The sequence below is a fragment of the Amblyomma americanum genome, chromosome 2, assembly GCF_052857255.1.
Source record: "Amblyomma americanum isolate KBUSLIRL-KWMA chromosome 2, ASM5285725v1, whole genome shotgun sequence".
NCBI classification, from domain to species: Eukaryota; Metazoa; Arthropoda; class Arachnida; order Ixodida; family Ixodidae; genus Amblyomma; species Amblyomma americanum.
In genome coordinates this window covers 43577842-43594312 of record NC_135498.1, presented here as the reverse complement: position 1 = coordinate 43594312, position 16471 = coordinate 43577842, and the positions used below count along the sequence as shown (strand labels likewise).

At 47.3% G+C, this 16471-nt stretch overlaps 1 protein-coding gene and 1 non-coding gene across 2 annotated transcripts; one reads left to right on the top strand and one right to left on the bottom strand.

Moving 5' to 3' along the window:
- Positions 1 to 815: 815 nt before the first annotated feature.
- Positions 816 to 887, bottom strand: TRNAS-ACU (transfer RNA serine (anticodon ACU)). Its single transcript has one exon. It is a non-coding gene; the product is annotated as a tRNA-Ser (tRNA).
- Positions 888 to 1689: 802 nt separating this feature from the next.
- Positions 1690 to 6587, top strand: LOC144119659 (uncharacterized). Its single transcript, XM_077652226.1, has 2 exons — positions 1690 to 2031; positions 6330 to 6587. Exons 1-2 carry the CDS (start codon positions 1690 to 1692, stop codon positions 6585 to 6587), a joined length of 600 nt encoding a protein of 199 aa, XP_077508352.1.
- Positions 6588 to 16471: the final 9884 nt, after the last annotated feature.

The window sequence follows — 16471 nt, the reverse complement described above, 5'->3', positions numbered from 1 at the left end:
TAATTTGTTAGGGGGAAAGGAAATGGCGCCGTATCTGTCTTATATATCGTTGGACACCTGAACCCCACCGTAAGGGAAGGGATAAAGGAGGGAATGAAAGAAGAAAGGAAGAAAGAGGTGCCGTGGTGGACGTTCTGGATTATTTTCGGCTACCTGGGGATCTTTAACGTGCACTGACATCGCACAGGAAACGGGCGCCTTTGCGTTTCACGTCCACCGAAACATGGCCGCCGTGGTGTGGTAGACGAGCACCTAACCACTGAGATTGAAAATTGGCTTTTGGGGAAAGGAAATGCGCAGTATCTGTTTCACATCTCGGCTGACACCCGCACATCGTCTTAGGGGAAGGGATAAAGGTGGGACTGAGAGAAGAAAGGAATAAAGAGGTGCCGTATTGGAGGGCTATGGAGTAATTTCCAACACCTGGGGATCTTTAACGTCCACTGATATCGCATATCACACGGGCGCCTTTGCATTTCGCCCCCATCGAAACGCTGGCGCCGTGGTCGGGTTCGAACACGGGTACTCCGGATCAATAGCCGAGCGCCCTAACCCCTGAGCCACCGCGTTGGTTGAATTGAAAATTTAAAGTTGGTTTTTTGAGGAACGGAAATGACGCAGTAACTTCTTAAATATCTCGGTGGACTCCCGAACCGCGCAATAAGGGGAGGTATAAAGGAGGGAGTGAAAGATTAATTGCGGAAAGAGGTAGTGGAGGTCTCCGGAATAATTTCTACCACTCAGGGGTGTTTAGCGTGCACTGACATCGCAGAGCACACGGGCGCCTTAGCGTTTTTCCTCCATAAAAACGCAGCCGCCGCGGTCGGGTTCGAACCCGGGAACTCCGGATCAGTAGTCGAGCGCTCTAACCACTGAGCCACCGCGGCGGGTCATTTCATTTTTCAAAAACCAATTTTCAATTTTCATTTACTGATTTACTGATTTATCCCTTTATCCCTTAACTTTATTCTTTTATACCTTCCCCATTATCCCCTGAACCCTTCCTTTACGGCGCGGTTCAGGTGTTCAACGATATTTGAGACAGATACTGCGCCAGTTACTTCCCCAAAAACCAATTAATCTTATTATCAATTTGTGCGCGTGTGTGATTTAATTCCTCTAAAATGAACAAATCACACGCACAACCTGGACACATTACTTATTGTGTAAATAGTTTGTACATATTACTTCTCCCCCTGTCCTCTATTCCTGTCCCCTCACCTCTTTCATTTCATTTCTCCATTCTGCCTGCTGTCCTTTATTTCCGCTGCCCCAGCTCAGGTGCTTCAGTATCGATGGCAGATGCCGGGGTTAGCAAAAATCTTTTCCTTCCTTTTTACTATTATTTTTAATAAATCCACTACCACCACCACCTTATTATCAATTTCCATCTTCAAACGCAAAAGGTGCCTGTATGCTCTCCGATGTAAGTGCAAGTTAAAGATTCCCAGGTGGTCGAAATTATTCCACAGCCCTCCACTGCGGCACCTCTTTCTTCTCTCACTTCCTCCTTTATCCCCTTACGGTGCGGTTCAGGTGTGCGCCGAGATCAGAGAGATATTGAGCAATTTCTTTTCCTTAAAAACCATTTTTTTTCCAGTAGGGGAAGGGGGGCGGCGAAAGGTCGGCCGCAGATGCGCGCGAGACCTTTCGAACGTCTCGCGCAGCGGATTGGCAGCAGAAACGCCCATGGCACTGGCAACGAACGGATCTCGTGACGACAAGAGCACCTGGCGTTTAGGATTCAGTTCCCAGTTGAACTTCAAGTCTGAAACAAGGCACAGAGTGATGCTGGTGCACAACAGCGATTCGGCTGTGTTCAGCCGCGTCCTCAAGCCTGCAGACATCGTGAGGAGCTACCTCCGCTGCATCACGGCGAGTTCCTGGAACCTGGCGGCCATCAGGGGTGTCTCAAAGTTCGTGCACCAGGCTCAGGGCCCGAGCTTCCAGCGCCTGAATCCCCCAAGAGGACGCACGGTGGCGGCGTCCCTTACGCAGAAGGGGGAGCAGGAGCGGACGCAGGCCAGCATGGTATGAAACGAATCATGCATAGTCTATAACATGCTTCCTAGGTAAAGCTTCGAGTGATGCCTGGCATTTTTCGGGAACTTTGAGTAACCTGAAAAAGGACGTTCTGGCGGGATAGTTGGTTCATAATGAAGAGAATGAGTCCTTACGTACCGTCTTGTTTGAGTAACCGCTGTTACAGACTCAAACTGATGCAGAGTATGGAGGGATGCCTCATTCCCATGGCCGTTGTTTCGACAACAGGACATGTCTTTGCGCACAGACGAAGACACGTCATGTTGTAAACCATTCGCTGGCGGAATCAGTCTTTCTTGCCGACCCTTAATTTTGTTCAGTCAAGGATTGCATCTTTTGTGCCCTCTTCCCACCGTAGATGTTTAAGACGGAGTACGAGCAACCTTGGCGCTGCCCTTACACTAAACATTGTTTAGTTCGAAAATGAACTAAATAGTGCTATCTCATGTGCACTGGAGAATAAAAAACGTAAGAAGAAGATATATGATGGGAGCTTAATCAGGAGTATCCTCCCGTGGGCCATGCTAAAAATACACTTTGTATGGACGCAAGCGTGGCTCCTACTATTGTCACCATCAAATGCCCCTCATATGATATTGCGGTAGCGTGTACAAAGCGGCAAAGGTCACGCTGTACCTGCATGTCCTCTTCTGGTGGGTAAAATCATGGGTTTCTGCTTGAACTACTCGTCTATTAGCGAAAATCAAAGACGAGTCTTCGAACGCGAACCCGCCGCGGTGGCTCAGAATTTAGAGCGCTCGGCTACTGATCGCGAGTACCCGGGTTCGAGCCCTACCGCGGCGGCAGCGTTCCGATGGAGGAGAAACGCAGAAGGCGCCCGTGTGCTGTGCAATGTCAGTGCAAGGTAAAGTACCCCAGGTAGTCGGAATTATTCCGGAGCACCTTACTACGGTACTTCTAACTTCCTTACTACCTTTACTGTGTCGTTTATCGCTTCCTTACGGGTATGTTGAAGAAGAAAATACCAGCCAAAAAAAGAGGAACACACCAGGAGAGAACAACACAGGACAACGGCGGGACTAACAACTGAATTCTTTATTGAGTACAGACCGCCCAGTAATCTCAACGCATGCGCCAAGGCAGGACAGACGCTCAAGCATACTTATTAAAATAATCAAGTTCTTTTATCTTCAGCGCTATCGATGGTGAACTGACGCAAGCATCGCCATGTTTTGCTATTTGAAAGGCCTCAAAGATTTCGCGGGCCTTCCGTGTTTTCCCATAGCCCAGAATGGTGACTTCAGAGAAACGTGGAAAACACTTGCCAGGACATCTACTACAGTGCCAAGCAAGATTGCCATCTTCACCAGCGCCAACTTTTGTTTTGTGCTGGCGCATCCTCTCATTCACACAGTCACCCGTCTGACCTATGTAAAATTTTCCACAGGTTTTCCTGCTTCCTTACGGGTAGTTCGGATGTCTACCAAGATATTTGAGGCAGCTGCCGCGCCATTTCCTTCCCTGAAAAATAACTCATTTTTTTAACGCATTCCTGCATAATGGGAAACGGAGCCTAACATATTAGTATAAATACAAAATCAAGCAGTCGGCCTCGGTGTGACTTTCAATAGGCAATACAAGAGGTCGGAGGTCCCTAGTGACGAATGTTTCAACCATAAATCTAGCTGCCAATTGTATTACCGGGGCATGCAGTAATGCATGTCTCGGCCACAGACATGAAGTGCAAATATTAACGTATTCGCTCGAAGCACGTTGCGTTTCATACTTTACCCGCCGTGGTGGCTCAGTGGTTAGGACGCTCGACTACTGAGCCTGAGTACCCGGGTTCTAACCGGACCGCAGCGGCCGGGTTTCGATGCGATAGAAACGCAAAAGGCGCCCGTGTGCTGTGCGAAGTCAGTGCACGTTAGATATCCCCAGGTGTTCTAAATTATTCCGAAGCCCTCCACTATGGTACCTCTTTTTTTTACTTTTCTTTAACTGCCTCCGTTATATCTTCCCTTACGGCCTCAAATACTGAGAGTCCATTGATACGACCGCAATGCAGCTGACACTGCATGGTTTCATAGCTATCGCCGTAATCATAGTGTTGTATGCGTTAATTGGAGTTGATTACATCGGCTTCCAAGAGAGTATATAAGGTTACTGTTTTTAGAAAATTTCAAGTGCCATAATTTTCCGGAACATAACATAGAAAGGACCAGCAATGTCTTTGGAAACCCATAACGCATATGACAGCGCAGATAAGGGGATATGTTATACATGTTATTCTGGTGATTCCGTAAAATGAGAAAAAAAGATTGAGGTGGTAGAATATGAGGGCGTAATGAAAAATCGGTCAGAATGCATTTCTCCACTAGTTGCTTCCTGCAAGGATATGCATTTATTTTTACTTCCAATTTTCCAATGAGGATAACAAACAGCATAATGCCTAAAAATACGTTCTGCGGCACCATAGAGGCAGCGTACGTCCGTCAATGGTCAGTCTCTAGCGTATTGCATGGTCGATTATGATGGTGACTGTGCATGGCCGCTTTAGCAAACTACCTGCCCAAGCAATCTTCGCGACGAGCTCAGTGTAATGCTAAGTGTTTCAAAACGTAGCGGGCTACTCGGAATGAGGAAATGATTGCAGGCCGCCACATTAGCCCATACATGGCTCCTTTACAGGCGCCATGTATGTTTTTGAAAGCAGTACTTGAAGGTAAAGTAACTGGCGAGAACTTAGGAGCTGCTATCTGTTGTTGCCATGTAGCTTAACCGAGCGTGTCATACTAAAGTTGTTGCTCCACTACAATTTAGGAATAGCAGCAAATGTTAGCTTCCGCTGAGTATTTCGTGGACAGTTCCCGTTCTGTTCATTCTACCGTAGAGAGGATTCTACACAAACCGACATTCTCACGCGAAAAGGCAACAAAATGGGTCGTAAACAAATCCCTTCACTCCCTTGATCACTCCCTTGGCCATGGACCGGGTGCAGCGTCAAATTTTATATCCTGCGCAATATTTATTGTACTGTGTAAAACTGTAATTCCAAATCTATACTCATGTGCCAAAATTTCTGAATTTCGCGAGCCTTTCGTTGAGCTCAGTCAGCATCGACAATATGTTTTCCTGAAGATTGAAATACATCCCTTATTTTACTTCACATTCTAAAAATTTTAACCGAGACTGTTTTAATAGCGTATGGTGCGTTATGGCATATTTTATTGTATGGTATGGTATGGTACGGTGTGTTATGATGTGGTATGATGTAGTATGTGCGGTTTAATGGCCCACACCTGCACATGGACCGTGAGGGACGCTGCAGTAAAAGGACTCCGTGTTAAATTTGATGACCTCGAGTTTTTCGACGTTCTCTCAGTTGGCATCGCACAGCACGTGGGCATGGCTTACGGCTCAAACAAACTGCATTTCGCCTTTGTCGAACTGAGGCCACTGCTGTCTGGATTCGATCTCGCGACCTTAGGCTTTAGAGCCGACGCTCACAGTCACTATGGGCCATCCTGTAAACTACTACTAGTCTCTTTTGCGGGGTTTCTAGACTAGCTAACGTGGGCCTTCTCAAGAATGTGATTGACACTGCCGTCTACTCCGGGTGGGCGCCGCCCCGCCTACCTTCTATTGGCCGCTCGCATTCCCTTCGCCTCGGGAAGAGCGAGAACCGTAGAGGAACTGCGGAAGAGATTAGGCCTTGGCATGTATTTCCGATGAAGTGCACGGCGTTACTATCAGATAGCATGTCCTAACCGAAAACCGCTGCACTGTCCCTACTGGTCAACGTGAGTTTAATCCAGTTTATTACATGTGAATGTCAGATTTAAAGGAATACGTAATCAGGGCAATAAGCCCTCACGACACTGCCCAGTATGTGGTCGATTGGCGAACCTTGCGCCTGGATCGGAAGCACGTGAATGTAGGTGGCGAGTTGATAGAGTTGACTGCTGCGGTGATATAGTTCTTATGTAATTCAATCTAAGGAAAAGGAGAAGAATATCTGGTTGAGTTTCCATAACCTTAATATTAATTTACCGTAGCTTTCGTACGCATTAACTATTTCGGAGCATATTTCGGCCTATCACAGCCATGCGTCTCGTAAGTTGCGATACGTTTTCCTGTGTGCACATGTTTAATATATTTCATTAAGTGCGCAAGCGCTAAAACGTTAATAAATTCGTCGCTTTGTCCCGGCAAACGATGAGCGTTTATGAAAGCTATAGGTGCTCGTCTGCACTTCTGCTTAAAGCTTATCGAGTGTTATTTTTTCCGATCGAGTGTTGTTTTTTTTTACATCACCGTTTTAGCCGGCCTACTCCAGCGTCGGCGGCGTCAGCAGTTCCTACAGCAGTCCCACAATGGGCTCAGTGGACTCGGACCCGGAGGCGTTCGAAGGCGGAAGGCGCTTTTTAAACAAGGCGCAACGCCCGGCCTCCCAGGTCCTGCAGCTCCGCGAGACCATACCGCTTCCGGAGGGCGGGCAGGCAGCTGCTCAGGAAGCGTTCCAAGGCAGCGTCGAAGAACGCTGGAATGGCAGCTTTGGAACGGGCGCTGTAGCTCCGTGAGCCGGCGCAAGGCAAGCCGGTAAGGGAAAGGGCCTTGTTGCAGTACTCAGTTAGTTCGTCCAGTATAATATGTATGAAAGGCTCTCGACTATTCACCTACTGGGATATACTTAAGTGGAACATTTTGTCCGGATAGTTGGTGAATTACTCCTGACATGGCCAACGTGCGCGAAAAAAGCCCACACGGGACAGGATACAGGACGAGCACAAACTGACGACTGTATTCGTAGAACGCGGCACTATTTGAGAGGAAAGCAAAAAACCTGGCATGAGCAGTCAAAACCGCGCGTCTTACAAACAACTGAAATGAAAAGCGCGACAGAATCGGTAAGCAAAGGAAGACAGACAGTGAGGCCCTATGTGCTTAAGATGTCGCACAACCTGAAGAAAGTGGCGGGCAAGTATAAAGTGCCAATGGTGCTTACTGGACTGTTAACAGTGGCAAAGCTATGCCCTCGCATCATTATACAAAAAGCAAAGAAATGTGGTTGTAGCAAGAAACACGCGTGGCGCTTTGTGGAATGCGCCCTCGGTGTCATATACGAAATACCACTAACTTGTGGTAAGAGGTACGTAGTCCAGACTGGACGCTGCGTTAAAGATTGTGTACGGGAACATGGCCTAACGTTATCGATGGGGAAGGGTTAAAATTCCTAATAATTGCCTGACTTACGAGGACAGCAGGCCACCGCTGGGTGAGGTAAAAATTCTGGGCAAAACCCGCATCACTATCCCACGTGAACTGATGGAAGCCTATATCATAAAGAAAAGTGTGCTTGACTGTAGCAAGGGTTCTTCTGTTGATCAATACTTTCAATACTTTACTGCAATAGCCTTTTTTCATATAATAATTGGTTTTTGGTTAAAGAAATGCTGCAATATCAGTCTCATCAGGGCCGGTCTTGCTCATATATAGTTGGACACCTGAACTGCGCCGTAAGGGAAGGGATAAAGGAGGGAGTGAAATAAGAAAGGAAGAAAGAGGTGCCGTAGTGGAGGGCTTCGGAATAATTTCGACCACCTGGGGATATTTAACGTGCACTGACATCGCACAGCACACCGCCTTAGCCGCCGTGGTCGGGTTCGAACTCGGGAACTCCGGATCAGTAGTCGAGCGCCATAACCAATGAGTTACCGCGGAGGGTAGCCTTTCTTGCTAAGATCTAAGATTCAGCCCTGGCGTCTGCGGTTTGTAAGATGCGCGGTTTGGATTGCGCCTACAGAGATATCATGTGCCGAAATGGCTGAAGCTGATATTGAACGCTTTGCGACAAGCCTAAAAGAACTATCTTAAGTGAGGCGTTCAAAATGTAGGCGAAAAGTTTCTTTTATACGAGTGCCACTACGTGCCGCGAAAGAACATGTGTGGCTTCAGAACATATGTGACTTTTTTCGTCTCTTTTGTATGCATTTTTAAAATGCCAATAAGCATAATTTTCTTTTTTCTCCAAGTATACCTTATAAAATTCTCCGTTTTAAGACAAAGTAGCGTCCTTGTTCTTAGAATACGGTATTCAGTGGACACAGGCAAACTTTAGTTTGCTAGAGTCTCTTTGAGAACGCCAGGCAGTCTAAATTATTTCAAAGTGTCGAGTTACGTAGTGCCTCGTTTCCTGGTTGTTGCTTTCGCACAGCATACACTAATAAAACACGTTTGCTTCGATCTTGCTTCTAACAGTGATAAGGAATTGTCCACTGATGTCTCTGGGCCGGCAAACTAGACCTGAACACACAGCTTCATGGCTGCGTTGCCACCAGCGGCCCTTTTCTTCAGCACCCATAGGTTTATCTACTTCAAACTGACGCGTCGTACTGACGTCACTGAAGGAAGTTTTGAATTCAAGGGACGCATTCCCGCGTTCGAAGAAGCACGTGTTTGTATTATGTTGCTAACTGCGCTTTGAAAAAATTTCACAGCTAAATTCACCGGCTTAGCGCATTTATCCAAAAGAACCGATTGGCATTCGCGCCATTAACGACCCTCCAGGTTTTTCCCGTGACACCACACGCAGGTTGCGCTGATCTTTCTCTGTCCTCATTAAAGTAGCAAGCAGGTTTCCCCCTTTCTTTTCGGCGCGCGCTCCGACAGCCGTTTCTAAGGCGACCAAAAGCCTTTCACTTTTTCCCTATCTCTCCATTGCCCTCGCGCCAAGGTTTCCTCCTTTCCGCAGTGTAATATATGCCTCAGGCTGCAAGGTGTAACATTGATTCCACCCTTGAAGGCCCAATGCTTGGCTCCTTGACTACGCTACCACAGTTATCGCGGTAAAATAGCTAGGTAAAATATCTAGGTAACGCCCATAACGTGCCGCGTCCGCCTTGTTTTAAGAGTTCCTCGTCTGCGTTAGTGCATATTTTAAGGCCCTTGCATGTTTGAAGGCCTCTGCAGTAATTTGAGCATTAATAGTTCGCGATCAGCTTCGTTCGGCTCTCATTTGATGCCAACTCAAATCTGAATACCTTCACATCGTTTTGTGTATGCTATAACAGGCCTCGGATGTATGTGCAATAGGCCACCCGCCGTGGTGGCTTAGTGGCTGTGGCGCTCGGTTGTTGAGTCTGAGGACGCGGGAGCAATGCGTGCTTCGGCGGCCTCGTTTCCCTGGTAGCCACAATCAAAAGGCGCACGTGTACTGTATTGTCATCTCACGTTAATAATCTCAGCCGATTGAAATAATCTCGGAGACGTCCGCTACTACGCCTTTTCTTTTTTTTTGTTTCACTCCATGCGCAGCCACCTGGCGGAAGCTAGATTCGATGAGGCGCAGGTGTCGCCGCAAACTGCACACGAACAGCAGGAGTGCTTCAGGCGAACGGGTGCAGGTTAACTCAAGCGTAAAGGATACGTCGAGAGGGATTGCTGAGACTCTAGCGTAACTTATTTTAAATGAAGTAGAAGCATCGAGTCCGATGAGGGAGATTGTAGATTTTCGGGCCTGACACACAGAACAGTGTACGCTTGTGAATGACGTCCCCTTGACGCTTGCATGTACAGGGTCGGTCAAAAGTTCCCAGGCCACAGGGCTTGCTTTTCAACAATATATATTGGCACTTTACAACCCTATAAAGCAGTCGTTAGAACGCTACTACTGCCACACTCTACAGATATTTTCAGCTTCTGGGGTGACGTAACAGCCCGGCTATACGCCTCAAAAACAGACCCTGTATCTTGGGAACCTTTGACCGACCTTGTACCTTCCACTGCACGGTGAGCAAGTGTCCGTATTTTCAGAAATTTTTTCCTTTACTCTCGAAAGGCAAACTGGGGACAGGCCATGTTTCTGTGCGCTCACCTGTGGCCTTCGGGCAGAACCGCTCTATGCGTATTTCCAATAATTGTTTTCTACACAGCCTGTAATCCTTCCTGTGCAACTGTCGTCATTTCTGAGAGCTTTGATTTACGCAAGCGTCATAACAACAGGCCGCCGGAGGGGCATCACCCGCTTTCTTCGAAGAAGCTTCGTCAATAGGGCCTGCGCTTTATTCTCAAATATCCTCGAGCACATAAAGCGTGTCTGCCGAATAGGAATGCTGCAAGCGATTCTGCAATTAACAGACGGTCTGTACAACTAGATGACATGCACAAAATAAGCCAGTGTTAAAACTGTGCATCCACCACTTCGTGCTACTCGACAGCCCGGTCTCTTCATACCCATACACTTGTTGTCTTGAGTGGAAAAATAAGCAAGCGTGCTATAGTTATTCCTTTTTCATCGCAGGGTCCCGGACATGTGCAAGTAATTTCGTGTCGGGCCAACTGGACGTGGAGGCACCTGGTCACTTCTGTTCGGTTCTGCTTCGAGCACAACTCCGGGATCGCCCGATCGTTTGTAAACGTATTTTTTAAATAATTGAAATCAACATTTATTAAACACTGCGAAGAGATTTTCGCTATCACAACACGCCTCTTATTTCCTTGTGCGCTCTGTACACTCTCTGTGCTTCAGCGGGTACAAAATTGGCAGCGGCTTTGACTGCTTCATGAAGTGACCGATTTTGATTGATTAGTAATAGTCTCAATTCATTTATATATTTCCAACAGCACTTTTCTACAAGGCCTGAAAAATGTATTCTCGGACAAAAGTATATGAGGTATAAAGCATTACAATTTCTCCGCGCGTAGCGAAATTTTCAGCCTTTCCGCCCAATTTCATGCAGCCTGTGCCCAGCTGGGTGCGCGTGCGGTCTGTTTCTGGCCTCTAATATCCGACTGCCGACTACACGTTGCTGAAGCACAAAGCAAATACGCAGCGTTACTTGTTGTGTACGTTAGCACGATCAGACAGTAATAATAATTAGTTTTGGGGGAAAGAAAATGGCGCAATATCTGTCTCGTATATCGTTGGACACCCGAACCACGCTGAAAGGAAAGGGATAAAGGAGGGAGTGAAAGGAGAAAGGAAGAAAGAGGTGCCGTAGTGTAGGGCTCGGGAATAATTTCTACCACCAGGGAATCTTTAACGTGCACTGACATCGCACAGCCGACGGGCGCCTTAGCGTTTTGCCTCCATAAAAACGCTGCCGCCGCGACCAGGTTCGCACCCGGGACTCCGGATCAGTAGCCGAGCGCCTTAACCACTGAGCCACCGCGGCAGAGTCAGACAGAGCAGGTTCTTGATAAACGCAAACAATCACCTGTGAAGCTGTGGTTGACCGAAAGGCAGAGGACCGCATCTCTCTCCCTGCCAAATTTCACGGCACACATTTCCACAACCTCCATCTTTCCTACACCTCTGTATGCACCTTTAACTTAAATGTAATGTCTTTATAGTGCCGTTGAAAAAGAACCCCATTAAAAGGACGTTAAGAAGAAGTCCAACCAATCTTCCAAGAAAAATACATTGTTCGTTTTTTTTGCAGGTTGATGTTTAATCGGCACCAAAAAATGCATTTGTAGGTTATGCTGATGAATTCAAATCTGAACCATTCTTTTTACGGCTTTTATTTAGAGCTCTGGGCCCAAATAGCGAAAAAGACCACGTGGTAATACCCGCCGTGGTGGCTCAGTGGTTAAGGCGCTTGTCTACTGAGCCGCAGTACCTGAGTTCCAACCCTGCCGCCGCCCGTGTGCTTTGCGATGTCAGTGCACATTATTAAAGATCCCCTGCTGGTCGAAATTGTTCCGTAGACTTCCACTACGGCACCACTTTCTTCCTTTTTTCTCTCATTCCCTCCTATATCCCTTCTATTGCGGCCCGGTTCGGGTGTCCACCGAGATTTGAGACTGTTACTGCGCAATTTCCTTTCCTCAAAACTACTAACAAAAAGATGTGGTAATCGTTTAGAAAAGGATGGCCGTGTAGCTTACCCTCAGGAACCCTGCACAGGAAATGTTCATGCCATCACCGGAATTTGTTCCCTAAAACAAATGGAAGCCTAAAAAAAGCTTCGTTTGTATTAAAATTCGCGTTGCTGTAGCGTTAATTCGGTAATCTATATTTACTGGCAAAATCTGTCCCTTTAAAAATATATTGTTGCAGGAACTCCTTTTTATGGTTAAAGCCCCTGCATTTCCACTGCTGTGCTCTGAGATTATATCAATTAGTCATGAATCAATGAGAAGAACGTGCATGTAATACCTTTGAGTCGCTGTCGAACTGATTATCTAACTGTATTCCACGCGTACCTTTTGCTCATTTGGCATCTTCCGGAGAGGTCAATGATGTCTTGTCTTTACTATCTACCTTAATTCCGATGGCTTGGAGCCTAGCTGGTAACTGTTCCTAGGCTGCTACGATTTGATGTTGAATAACATGAGCGATGTGCTGATGGAGCAGACTTTGTAGTTGTTGCATTACCTGCTCGATTTTTATTTGGACCTGGTGATGTATCTACCCCCGAAATACCTGGAGGCGTTCTATCTTATCTTCGAATACCTGTACCTGTTTTTATGCTTATCTCGAATGAAATATGCTTTTGGGCTTGCGTGCCAGCAGGGACAGAGACATGTAGTCTCGTAATCAAGGAATGCACGGCAACTGCCATCCACTTAGAGCTCCGCACGGAAATCAAACATACTTCTATCGGCATGCACCTTCTTCATCTTGGTAGCCAGTACGCTAACACGCGAACGTGTACAGGAGACCCCAAATGTGGAATGACACGCTCGAGGATATGTTAATGAAAGTCAGCAGATATACAGAAAAGGCACGGTTAGTCTTAGTGGGCGACTTCAATGCCCGTAGTTACGCCGGGGAGTACACTAAAGATAAGAAAGGCTGGAAGTTTACCGATGTTATGTCTAACGTGGAGCTCACCCTTCTCAATGTCCCGTAGCGACCAACACGCACAATCAAAAGTGTCTCCAAAGACACCACTCCAGTTCTACGACTAGTCGACAATGGTTGTCACTGTGAATGGGTTAACACGTAAGAAAGCCTAGAGAGTGGCCACTGTAACATGGCCACCACGCTAGAAAGCAACTGATTCTGTAGACAGTGAGACAAAGCTAGTCTTTACAAATTTTGGATCCTTCCGAAGGGGAGAATGAAGATTTAAAATACGGACCAAACACCTCATTGGCCTTAAAGAGAAAGTCACTACGGCCCTGCAAGCTTCGAATGAGATTCCTGCCATTGATCCCCACCACCGTCACCTTTGTGCAGCAGCACTTAAATTGATAGTACGATGGCGTAGGCAGAAATTCATCGCAGAAGTCAGCAAAGAAGCCGATAACTACTCCTGACACATGGCACGAACCAACTGGCTGAAGATGTGTCTCTTACTACAGGGCAAGCTCGTCATACATCGCGCTTGGAGCTTGCTGCGATCCTTGCCGGAACCTACAGAAGCATAGGAGATCTGAAGCGTAGCCTGAAAAGGGCATTGCATAGTTTTCAAGCCTTGGACGAAGACATTATAGACGGCCTCAAGAAGTGATATCTCTGAATGGGCTGTCCCAATACCTCACTCCTCGGATAGACAGGAGCAGAAAACACTCACCTTAATTAAAACTTCACTGCCGAAGACGTACGGGCTCCATTCATAGCTTTGCGACAAAGCACAGCCTCGGGCCATGAAACATTACCAAGATGTTAACAAACATGGAAATCAGAGCCCGAGAATAACTAACCGAATACTTGAACAAGTGTGGGTAGAGCTGCGAATTATCCGAAGCCTGGGAGACTGCGGTTGTCAGTTTTATTCCCAAACCTGGCAATAAAGTAATCATCAACAACCTACGGCCCATCTCGCTCACGTACTGCGCGGGCAAAGTAATGAAAAGGATTGTGCACGACCGCCTCACCAACCATATAGACGACTAGGATATGTTTCCTCACTCCTTGTTCGGATTACGGTCAAGCCACTCCAGCCAAGACGAACAATTCCAGCTAAAATTGGGGGGGGGGGGGGGTTATAATTGACCATCCAAAGAGAAAAGATGAAAGCCGTCTAATCCCTCGACATTAAAGAGACGTTTCGCATCGTAAAACACGACAAAATTCAAGGAAAGTTAAAAGAAACCAACCGTGGACGAAGGACGTAGTACTACATCCACAGCTCACTTCAAAACAGGAGAGCTGGGGGACGTTAGATCGGACTCAGTCCGCATGGCAGACACGAGCACTCCGCAGCGAGCCGCTTTTGCCCTGTCCCTCTTCAACCTGACGATGTGTAAACTGCCTGAAAAGCTAATCCAAACCGATTGAATGTACACGCTCTCTACTCCGATGAAATATTAGTAAGTACAACACGCGGAAACATCAGGCATATCGAATCCTCACTCTAAGAAGCGGCTGTCGCAGACAAAATTATTCCTAAGAATTCAGACTAAAGTGTTCACCCGGGAAGTAAGAACTCATTGTGTTTCGCAGCTAAATCGATGAAGCGGCGCTCATTCGCGGAGCAGGTCTCCAAGAGGTTGGAAAGATTGGAATCCTCCGGCGTCACATCTACAGGCGAGGAAACAATGTAGCAAAACTATCGAAATTAAACATTGGGAGACCAAGTGGGCCGAACGTTCGGGCCCAGCATCCACAAGAGAACCGGAAGGCTAGAAAAAGAAACTCTCCTTCTAGTACACGCCTTTATGATCAGCTTGCAGTGCCACCAATGAGGTCCACGATGTAAAAGTCTACACATTATTATCAAGAAAGATTAATAGCTGGCTCTTGACCTGCCAACGTCAGCATCGACGAAGCGACTTCTCCAACTAGGGGTCCAAAACACAATTAGCGAATTAGTCGACGCTCATTTACTGCCCCAAACCACTACACTAGTGACTACAACACCCATGGGGACATTTAAGTGTGGAATACTTAAGCATTAGATTTCACACTTGTCGCAGCTTTTGTTGAAACGCCTGCATTTGCTTGCCTTCAATTTCTTTGCAAGTGTCTGTCGATCAACCGCCATATATATTCAAGCTGCTAACTGCAGTAGCAGGTATCTGCTATGCTGTGAAGGTGTCGGAATTTGCATTTATCACATGTTCGTTCGCTAGCACAAAAACCCCCCATCTCAGATATCGCCGATGTTTGCTTTTCCGAAGCCTCTATCCCTAGGGGTTGCTCAGAAAGAGCAACCTGGGTCAAAAGCCCCACCATAGAGAGTGAGCTGATTTGGTACCTGAAGATAAAAGTTTTAACACACATCGCTGTGTAAACATTTCTAGTAATTATACCGACACGGCACCTGTCTCTGCTTTATTATCAAAAAAATTCAGCGCTGTAATCGGATAAAAGAAAGAAGTGGGCCTCGCAAGCTCACGTGACGTTCTGAATATGTCGCGGTCTTTATTACCAGCACGAGCGCTCACAGCACTGACAACGAACGCGTCTGGCGAAAAAAGAGCTATACTGGGGCTTCCGAGGTAGTTCCAGTTCACCCTTAGGTATGGGCACAACACACAGAGCGAAGCTGGGGCGCACCGGTGACACGGTAGACTTCAGACGCGTCACCACGGCTGCGGACACGGTGCGGACCTACCGTAACACCACCACGACGAGTTCCATGGGCCTGGTGGCCATCGGGTGGGCGGATGGCTCGTGCGCTCGGCTGAACGCCCGGGCTTCCAGCGCCTGAATCCCCGAGGGAGACCGCAGCTCCGCGAGTTGCGATCGGCTGACCATCACGCTAAACTAGCAGGGGCCCTGGGGCATGCTGTAGTCAACGCGGCGACGTCTTCCCAGAAGGACGAGCAGGAGCCAGTGCAGGCCGAACAGGTAGGAAACGCATCATATGTAGTCTATAACGTGTTTTATAGGAAAACCTTACAATGGTGTCTGCTTTATTTTTGTATCTGCTAGTCTCTAAATACCCGTGAGCTGTGCAATGTCAGTGCACGTTAAAGTTCCTCAGGTGGTCGAAATAATTCCGGAGTCCTCCACTACGGCACCTCTTCTTCCTTTCTTCCACTCCCTCCTCTATCCCTTCCCTTACGGCGTGGTTCAGGTGTCCAACGATATATGAGACAGATACTGCACAAACTATTATTATTAGTCTCTAAATGAACAAAATGAAAAGGCTACGAAGGTTTAACGTCCCAAAGCGACTGAGGTAATGAGGGATGCCGTAGTGAAGGTCTTCGGAAATTTCGACCACCTGCGATTCTTAAACGTGCACTGGCATAGCACAGGACACGGGCGCCTTAGCGTTTTGCCACCATAAAAACGCAGCCGCCGCGTTCAGATTCGAACCCGGAACTTCCGGATCAGTAGCCGAGCTTCCTAACCACTGTGCCACCGCGGCGGGTAATACGCATTAATAATAATTGGTTTTGGGGGAAAGGAAATAGCGCAGTATCGGTCTCACATATCGGCGGACACCTGAGCCGCGCCGTAAGGGCAGGGATAAAGGAGGGAGTGAAAGAAGAAAGGAAGAAAGAGGTGACGTAGTGGAGGGCTCCGGAATAATTTCGACCACCCGGGGATCTTTAACGTGCA

Coding starts and splice junctions, on each gene's coding strand:
- LOC144119659 (XM_077652226.1), top strand. CDS start 1,690: ATGGCACTGGCAACGAACGGATCTCGTGACGACAAGAGCACCTGGCGT. Junction 2,032..6,329: donor AGCGGACGCAGGCCAGCATG/GTATGAAACGAA, acceptor TCACCGTTTTAG/CCGGCCTACTCCAGCGTCGG.